Here is a 9977-nt window from a genome sequence, read left to right as displayed (position 1 = left end):
ATCTGCAAACATTGCAATTGGCTAAATAGGGACTAGGGGAGCTTTACCAGACTTTTTATGTCAGTTTGTCACCTATTATCATTTATGTGTCTGAGTAATGCTTTTAGGGAAGAATTTAGGACCATAGAACACTGTGATACCCTGCAAAGAGGGGCATCAAGGGAGGAATGAGTGCCAGAAGGATTTGGGTTCCTAAAGAAGGAAAGTTGGGAAGTATTGTCATATAAATGCCTGTTAAAGGGCTATTAGATCTTATACTGGTTGAGCCTGTCTGTCGGCATCTTCTATTCGGTATTATCTTGTGGACGCTGATCAGATAAAAGCAGCAAAATTGGAGACAGAAAGACTCATTGCCAAAGAGAGTAAAACAAACCCCAAAATGTTCTTTAACTATATAAATAGTAAAAAGGTTAACAATGAAAGCGTTGGCCCCTTAAAAAGTAATGAGGGAGAAGTTATAGACGGGGATCAGGAAAAAGCTAATCTATTAAATATATTCTTCTCTGCTGTATTCACAGAGGAAAATGAAATGCCAGGTAATATACAGCAGGATGAGATAAATGCCCCAGTACATGTCGCCTGTCTAACGCAGGAAGAAGTGCAGTGCCGCCTAAAAAAAATCAAAATAGACAAATCACCAGGTCCAGATGGCATTCACCCCCGCGTTCTAAGGGAGTTAAGTAATGTAATAGACAGACCCCTATTTCTAATATTCAAGGACTCTATAGTGACAGGGTCTGTTCCCCAGGACTGGCGCATAGCAAATGTTGTGCCAATATTCAAAAAGGGGGCAAAAAGTGACCCGGGGAATTATAGGCCTGTTAGTTTAACTTCTGTTGTGTGTAAACTGTTTGAGGGTTTCCTAAGAGATGCTATTTTGGAGTATCTCAATGAAAATAAGTGTATGACTCCATATCAGCATGGGTTTACAAGGGATCAGTCCTGTCAAACTAACCTGATCAGCTTTTATGAGGAGGTGAGCTCAAGACTGGATCGGGGTGAATCGCTGGATGTCGTATATCTTGATTTTTCCAAAGCATTTGATACGGTGCCACATAAAAGGCTCGTACATAAAATGAGAATGCTTGGGCTGGGGGAGAATGTGTGTATGTGGGTAAGTAACTGGCTCAGTGATAGGAAACAGAGGGTGGTTATTAATGGTACATACTCTGAGTGGGTGACTGTTGCTAGTGGGGTACCACAGGGGTCAGTTTTGGGTCCTATTCTTTTTAATATATTTATTAATGACCTTGTAGAGGGATTGTATAGTAAAGTATCAATCTTTGCAGACGATACTAAGCTCTGTAACGTGGTTAACACAATAGAGGACAGCGCACGATTACAAATGGATCTGCATAGGTTGGAGGCTTGGGCTGGGATGTGGCAGATGAGGTTCAACACAGATAAATGTAAGGTTATGCACATGGGGAAGAAAAATCCAGGCTGGGAATATGTATTAAATGGGAAAACACTGGGGACGACTGACATGGAAAAGGACTTAGGAGTTTTAGTTAACAGTAAATTTACCTGTAGCGACCAGTGTCAGGCAGCTGCTGCTAAGGCAAATAAAATCATGGGGTGCATCAAAAGGGGCATAGATGCCCACGACAAGGAAATAATTCTACCCCTGTACAAGTCACTAGTCAGACCACACATGGAATACTGTGTACAGTACTGGGCACCAGTGTACAAGAAAGATATAGTGGAGCTGGAGAGGGTTCAAAGACGGGCAACCAGAGTAATAAGGGGAATGGGAGGACTACAGTACCCAGAAAGATTATCAGAATTGGGGTTATTTAGTTTGGAAAAAAGACGGCTTAGGGGGGACTTAATAACTATGTATAAATATATAAGGGGACAGTACAGAGATCACTCCCAGGACCTATTTATACCCAGGACTGTATCTATAACAAGGGGACATCCTCTACGGCTGGAGGAAAGAAGGTTTCTACACCAGCACAGACGGGGGTTCTTTACAGTAAGAGCGGTGAGATTATGGAACTCTCTGCCAGAGGAAGTGGTGATGGTAAACTCAATAAAAGAGTTCAAAAGGCGCCTGGACGTGTTTCTTGAAAGCAATAATATTACAAGTTATCGATATTAGATTAATAGGGACAGAACGTTGATCCAGGGATTTATTCTGATTGCCATATTTGGAGTCGGGAAGGAATTTTCCCCCTGGTATGGGGCAATTGGCATCTGCTTCATAAGGGTTTTTTGCCTTCCTCTGGATCAACACAGTAGGGACACAATATGTATATAGGTTGAACTTGATGGACTTTGGTCTTTTTTCAACCTTATGAACTATGTTACTATGTTACTATGATCCCTCGCTATTGTAACCTTAGTGAGCTTTAACAGGGTTACATTCAGCGCATAAACAGCAATGTCACCTCCAAGTGCTGTCGTGCATCTCACATTAACTCCCCGGCAGCATTAGATAACCTGTACTCGATATTTACACTTTTAATTTGTCTTTCCTGTTAAACATCAGAAATATGACGCCAATCATGCGATGATGTCATACAGTGATCATAATTTATTGCTTGGAAGGCAGTGACATTATTACGGCCGGGCTCTTTGATTTGCTGTAGCTGGATGTGGAGCACGTGACCGCTCTGGCGCCGCTCAGACTACATGTCCCGAGATGCTGTGCAGACGCTGTTGTCACGTGATCGGCGAGGGGAGCGGCGGATTGGAGCGGCTCTGCTGGCGGCATTATGGAGGCCGCGCTGTTCATCTTCTCCCTCATTGATTGCTGCGCCTTGATTTTTCTGTCGGTTTACTTTGTATCCTTTGGGGCGGAGGCGGGAGGTTTGCGGTCCCGGTTTCCGATGGTTTTCGGGCTTGTGGATGGGGTTCTCGGGGTCGGGAAAGGTGGGTGCGAGGCACCAAGCCCATCGGTACCGGGGTCCCTTAGATCTCCGTACACCGTGCCTACCCAGGGGTGCTGCCGCAGTAATGCCGGGGCCTGACTGAGGGAAATGGGCTTTTAAACATACAAACAAACAAACACACACACACAGCGGTACAGCATGCTCTGGCACGTGAAGGGTTACTTCTTATGGCTTTGCTTCCTGTGTCACTTCCTCTGCAGACACAGCATAGAGCTGTCTCTAGATTGTTAGCTCTTGGGGTCAGGGGTAATCAGAGCCCTAGTCTAGAGAGTGATATTGGATTGCCTGTATAGATTATCTGCCCCAAATACCCCCTATCTGAAGGAATGAAGGGTTGGCTTTTTGCCCCAAACCCTCCGCTTTTGTTACGTGTATTAAGAAATAATGTTTAAATTTGGCCCTTTAAGGGGACTCTGCGGCCGTCTCATGCGTCGTATCAGTACTTTATTATGGATTCTTCTGTGGTGGGAATACCGGGGATGGTAAATTATATATATATTATATAGTGCCATTATATTCCATAGCGCTGTACAATGGGTAAACATGATGTCTCAACAAATTGAACCAAAGGGGATGACCCTGCTCAAAGAGCTTACAATCTATAAGACACTCTAATTGTTGGATGTACCTTAAGGAAGGCAGTGTTAACTGTAAGGATGTTTTACTGTGCTGAGAGCATGGTTGATAAGTGGAACAGCCTCCCAGCAGAAGTGGTAGAGGGTATTACAGTGAGGGGGTATTAAACATGCATGGGATAGACATACGGCTCCTGAATCTAAGGTGAGACCAACGACTGATTAAGGTTTCAGACTTTACAGGAAGAAAAAGTGAGTGGGGGGGGGGGCTGATCTGCTGTCAGATTCTGTTTCATTCCCTCCGTGTACCAGTTGAAGCTTAAAAGATGCGGTTTAGGTGGCAGCTGCTGTATTTTCCCCGTGGAATCTTTGGCCCTGCTTATCTCTGTGTAGGGTGGAGTACACCGTCAGCCTGTATGAGATACTGTAAGCTGTAGTGTTGCTTAATGTTCTATTTCTCGCTGTGGACTCTGCACCCCGTGTAACTTCACATGTTTCATGTAATATGTTTTGTCCTTATCTGGAGCCCAGATAATCACGCTGTCTGATTTAGAATGCGACTACATCAACGCTCGCTCGTGCTGCTCCAAGCTCAACAAGGTACAGTCCGTCGGTCTGACTCGTGGTATTGCGCGTGGAAGCGTCTGGGAACCCAGATGACTTCATGCTAAATATCCTGCATGTGTAAAAATGGCGTAACACCACATGCGCCCTGCAATCTGACACCCAGTATTGTAGGTACATTGAAGTACCGTATTTGCTCGATTATAAGACGACCCTGATTATAAGACGACCCCCCAAATCTTAATATTAATTTAGGAAAAAAAGAAAAAGCCTGAATATAAGACGACCCTATAGGAAAAAAGTTTTACCAGTAAATGTTAATTCATTTAAACACTTTTTTTAATAAAAGCTATGCTTGAGAAAAATATTTTGGTTTTATTTCCTTCTATTTTCCAACCTGTCCCCCAGTTATGCACATCTGCCCCAGAAGTGCCTTATACCCCCTATATGCCACTGTGCCCCATGATATGCCTTTTAACCCTCTAAATGCCACAGTGCCCCATAATATGCCTTTTAATCCTATATGCCACTGTGCCCCATGATATGCCTTTTAACCCTATATGCCACTCTGGCACTTAGAGGGTTAAAAGGCATATTATGGGGAAGAGTGGCATATAGGGAGGTTTAAGGCATTTCAGGAGGCAGAGTGGCATTAAAGGGGTTAAAAGGCATTTCACAGAGCACTCTGCCTCCAGAAATGCCTCAAACCCACATTTAACACTCCCCCTCCCTCCTCCAAACTTACCGGTGCTTCTGAGTTGGGGGGGGGGGGGCGCATAACACAGGAGGGTCCAGGTCCCCTGCATCTGAGCCCCAGGTGCTTAGTCCGGGCAGCATGTAGAGCTCCACGCGAATCGCGTAGAGCTCTAAGCACCGGGGACTCAGAAGCACCGGTACGTTGGAGGGGGCATAACACAGGAGGATGCAGGTCCCCTGCATCCTCCTGTGTTATGCCCCCCCCCTCCAACTTACCGGTGCTTCTGAGTCCCCGGTGCTTAGTCCGGGCAGCGTTTAGAGCTCTACGAGATTGTATCGGACTAAGCACCGGGGACTCAGAAGCACCGGTAAATTGGGGGGGGGGGGGGATTAACACAGGAGGATCCAGGTCCTCTGCATCGCTGCGGGGGATCTGGATCTTAGTCTCATAATCAGACCTATTTGAGGTCTGATTATAAGACGACCCTGATTATAAGACGAGGGGTATTTTTCAGAGCATTTGCTCTGGAAAAAACCTCGTCTTATAATCGAGCAAATACGGTAGACTGTTTTCTTAAACCCGCTCCTGCTGAATTTCTGACCGTTACCGCCCGTGACGTGTGTTCCGCTCCCTCATTCCCAGACACACACTCATTCACACAGATGTGAAAGCAGCTGAATGACCCCCAACTTTTAAAAAGTAGTTTATATAACACATCTGCTTTTAAAACCATTGGGAGTGTGTGTGTGTGTGTGTGTGTGTATATGTGTATATATATATATATATATATATATATATATATATATATATATATATATATATATATATATATATATATATATGCTATGTGCCGATTTCTCAATGTGCTCCAGGGTATCCAGTGCTAGATATCTGGACAGCGTTGATGATTCCTTTCCCCGGTTTATGTTGCAGAATGTGTTCTAGTGGTAATAAAGTTGCTGCTTTGTACCGTCCGTATACACCGTGCATTATGACGACCCTTCCCCGGTGATGAATAGCTTGGAATGAAGAGCTTGGATGACCCCATATGTCTAGTTCAATGAGCTGGCTTCTCTATACATTATACAGGGCCCATCAAGCTGCTCATGATAGCCCTTCATAACAGCTTGTGTGAATACACCCTTTATGTTTATACAGCGGACTCCAACCAAAGCCAGCCCCATAGGTTGTTTGGATTTTGTATAAGTGTGTGTATACATATATATATATATATATATATATATATATATATATATATATATATATATATACACATAATCTCTATCTGACTCTTTCTATTCCATTCCCTGCAGTGGGTGCGCCCGGAGATTATCGGCCATACTCTGGTCGCCGTGTTGATGCTGATTTTTTTGCATTGGTTCATCTTCCTCTTAAACTTACCTGTAGCGACATGGAATATATATCGGTGAGTATATAGATAGGAATATGTCCAGGCGTGGAAGCCGGGCCTGGGTCTGACTTGCTCACAGCACTTTAAATAGCTTTCTCATCTCTATTTATTTTAAATGACAATCTGTAATCTACGTTTTGCGATCGCGTTATGAGATTGCTAATAAAAGCCTGTTCGAGGGGTCTGTTCATTGACAGAACTTTCTCTACTTCCGCTGTTGGTCTTATGGTGTTTGTCACTACTTCTATATTATTGTATACAGAGCTGGGGTTTATGCTTGCTCTGGAAGGGCGATAACTTGCGTTTTCTTGAAACGGTAGGTTTATCATGGTGCCGAGCGGAAACCTCGGGGTCTTTGATCCAACTGAGATCCACAACCGAGGGCAGCTCAAGTCGCACATGAAGGAAGCTATGATCAAGCTTGGCTTTCATCTACTATGCTTCTTTATCTACTTGTACAGGTGGGTACACGCTCCGTTACAGCTGGCAGAGCCCATGTTGGTTCAGACCCAATGTCCTGGCTCCACGAGCGTAGAATATATATACTGAGCCTGCTCAGCGTGAATAGGAAACGGAACGGCATTCTAATGCTTCTGAAGCCGATGAGCAGGATGGGTCACAAGCCGTTCGGGAAATACTGCGTTGTTGTGCTGCGAGGCTGATGCAATGCTCTATGCTGCCAGCAGGGGGAGTCTGTAACCACCATGCACTTGGCTACCAACCTGAATCCGAAAACAATGCCTTAGTAATAAGTCATATTGGGAGGGAAGTGCAATAAGATCAACATCATTCCAATTAAATCCACTTAGTCACAGCTTAAGTGACGTCCTGACCTATTTCTTTATGTGGAGTGCTTTCATCCAGGCTATAAATAAAGTGCTAGGTCCCGTACCCGGTAATTTATAATGTTTGACGAGGAGACAGTTGAGGGCTTTAAAACACATGACCATACCGGCACTTCTGGCGGCAAATGGGAATCTGTAATCGTTTCTCTGTTCTGAATGCAAAAAAACAGAATGTTGCAGAATCTTGTAATACCTTTTTTTATTGGACTAACAGTATTTAAAATAATAGACGAGCTTTCGGGAGTCCTCCCTTTATCAAGTCAAAAGCATTTCTGCTAACTCTGATTAGATCTGATAAACTATCCTGTAGTAAAGGGGGTGGGGGGCAGGCTAGCAGCATTTTGTTTAATTGCAACTCCTATAAACTTCAACCGCAGTACAGCAGCATCAGAACTACAAGGGTTATTAAAATTACAAACTGGGTTGGTTTAAGGTGATGCTGTAACCTCCGAGGTCCTAAAAAGTTAGGCAGGTGTGTTGTGGTTCCAGCTCCCTTACTTCACTATTCATTATGAAGGTGCCAAGCCAGCCCCATATAATGTATAAACTAAATGGATTAATACAGCATGAGCTTGCCTTATTTTATATATAATTTTTTTTCCCCCCCCCCAGCATGATCTTGGCCTTAATTAACGACTGAAACGCGCAGCAAGATAAAGCCCTGAGACGTCTAGCTGCATCCACGTACAGCAGAGCCGCAGTGATCAACATCAGCCAAGACCTTAAATCCCTTACTGCAAGATTTTTTCTTTTCCTTTTTGAAAGAAATATTTTTGCTGTATTTTTATTTAACATAAACCTGTAAAAAGAAAAAAAAAAATCATTCACTTTGTGTTTTTCCCCTCCTCATTCCTTGGGGGCTCTTTTTTTTTCTCCGAGCCGTTCTCAGATAGTCCTGCAACGTGTTGGAATCCCGGGAAGTGAAATAAGTTTCACATTCCAGGCAGCTGAGGGTCATGGGAGTTGCAGTTCAAACATTTGTGGTATTTATCCTGCTTTAGAATCCACAATGCAACAGGTGGCACCATACAACGAGATGGGATTATAAGTATATTTTACTTACTTGTTCGTAGATGAGGCTCTGGTTTATATTTATTTAGCGAGCCGAGCCCTTTTTAAAATATTTCCCGGTAGGGGGTGATCGGGTTGTTTCTTTGTAAATCTGTTGAACAATGCAATAAATAGCTTTTCTTGGAAATCTTCAATTTTCCTGTTGACGGCGAGAACGATTAATATACACAGAATCTGGGCATTATTCACTAAGCTGAGGTGCACTGAGGGACTTTTCTTCTCACTTTGGTTATTCATTAAGATGGGCAATCCCTGTTTCTGTAAGAGCAGAGCTTGCCCTGCATCATGCATAGCAAAAGCAGAGACTATTTTTGTTAAATATATGCATTGATACTATGCTACTAAGCTTAAGGGCTATGAATAGGAATATCGTGGGGGGGGGGGGACCTAATCTCTTTATATTAAAGTATAAAGGGTGCACGAGAGCGTGCGCCCACCAAAAAATGTTTGTGCCTTCTCTGTCCAAATACTGTGCAGTTTGGGCAACTGCAATTAAATTAGCACCGACTGAATATAGAAACGATTGATCCATAGAGAGTATTTGCCTGGAGATAAGACCCATTCGGCCCCCCCCCTGTAATTTTCGCGAATCATACCCAATTGCCTTCTAAATGCCTTTGTTTAGCTTACTCTTTGCTCCAAGGACCTCTAGTTTTATATACATTTTTTTTTTTTTTGAGACATTAAAAAGGTAAAAAAAAAAAAATGTAGTCCGGTTATTCATTCTGTTTATTGACTTGAAAGAAATGGAATACAAACGATTTTTGCCGAGTGCCGTCCAGTGATTAAAACAACAAAACCCTTTGAAAGAAAAATATATATTAATATATACAGATACTATCATCCAAAAGTTTGGAAAACGGCTGATTTTTAATGGAATCTCTTCTTAGGCATACCGAGGCCCTTTATCACTCCCATCACTCCTGTGTTCCAACGGCCCTTTATCACTCCCATCACTCCTGTGTTCCAACGGCCCTTTATCCCTCCCATCACTCCTGTGTTCCAACGGCCCTTTATCACTCCCATCACTCCTGTGTTCCAACGGCCCTTTATCACTCCCATCACGCCTGTGTTCCAACGGCCCTTTATCACTCCCATCACGCCTGTGTTCCAATGGCACGTTGTGTTCGCTGATCCAAGTTTAAAAGGCTAACTGATGGTTAGAAAACCCTTTTTGTAATTATATTACAGCCAGAAACGTCTTCGTTTTCCATGAAAACAGCTGAGTGACCCCAAACTTTTGAATGGCAGTGTGTGCACATATATATTATATATTTAAAAACATTTATTTAAAAAAAAAAAAAAAAGTGTTCCCTAAAAAAAATTAGTATAACAATGGAAAATAAATACTGGAGACCCAGAGATATATTTTAATGTGATAAGAATACAAAGAAAACTGTAATATAATCAAAATAATGGAACCAAAAAAAAAAAATCCAGAAAAATTTAAGAACGCAATCTTTTGAAACATTTAATATCAGTCCATAGCAAATAGTCATTACATACCAAAAGCTCTAACTTAACTAGTTCCACCACAACTCCATACAAATCTTAACATTTTAAAACCTTGAGCTCAACAAAAAGTTGTTTTTTTTTCGTTTTATTTTTTTTTTTGATTATTTTCCTTGATCCCTACAGCTTGGTTCGAAATATACCACAAATAATGGATTTTTCTTCCCCCCCCCCTCTTTTTTTTGGCCATTTTCCGCATCCGATCCTCGGCGCAAAACGTTTGAATTTAGAACACCTATTCCAGACGCTAGAAAAGCAAATCTACGTACGAGATCGCGATGCGTTTATAAAAATATTCTTGAGGAGTCTCGGAAAACCTTTAAACGTGGCTCAGAAAGACGCGACAAAAAAATAAAGCAGGATCTTCCCCAGTTGCGTTTTCTTATTGCACATATAAATATAAAC

At 42.6% G+C, this 9977-nt stretch overlaps 1 protein-coding gene across 2 annotated transcripts; it reads left to right on the top strand.

Annotated features, from left to right (window-relative positions):
• Nucleotides 1-2720: 2720 nt before the first annotated feature.
• Nucleotides 2721-7629, top strand: LOC149278151 (protein cornichon homolog 4). 2 transcript variants are annotated; one of them, XM_089502284.1, is made up of 5 exons: nt 2721-2789; nt 4004-4072; nt 6047-6159; nt 6465-6605; nt 7602-7629. In XM_089502284.1, exons 1-5 carry the CDS (start codon nt 2721-2723, stop codon nt 7627-7629), a joined length of 420 nt encoding a protein of 139 aa, XP_089358410.1. The 2 variants fall into 2 exon arrangements, with proteins under 2 accessions (XP_089358410.1, XP_089358411.1); XM_089502285.1 differs by lacking the exon at nt 6465-6605.
• The last annotated feature ends 2348 nt before the right edge of the window (nt 7630-9977 follow it).

This window comes from Sceloporus occidentalis, unplaced genomic scaffold (assembly GCF_023333645.1).
Source record: "Sceloporus occidentalis isolate IW3139 unplaced genomic scaffold, rSceOcc1.0.p SCAF_199, whole genome shotgun sequence".
NCBI lineage: Eukaryota > Metazoa > Chordata > Lepidosauria > Squamata > Phrynosomatidae > Sceloporus > Sceloporus occidentalis.
The sequence above is the reverse complement of the archived record's forward strand: the minus strand, read 5'-3'. Positions and strand labels throughout refer to the sequence as shown.

Coding starts and splice junctions, on each gene's coding strand:
- LOC149278151 (XM_089502284.1), top strand. CDS start 2,721: ATGGAGGCCGCGCTGTTCATCTTCTCCCTCATTGATTGCTGCGCCTTG. Junction 2,790..4,003: donor TTTTTCTGTCGGTTTACTTT/GTATCCTTTGGG, acceptor TCTGGAGCCCAG/ATAATCACGCTGTCTGATTT. Junction 6,160..6,464: donor GCGACATGGAATATATATCG/GTGAGTATATAG, acceptor TTGAAACGGTAG/GTTTATCATGGTGCCGAGCG.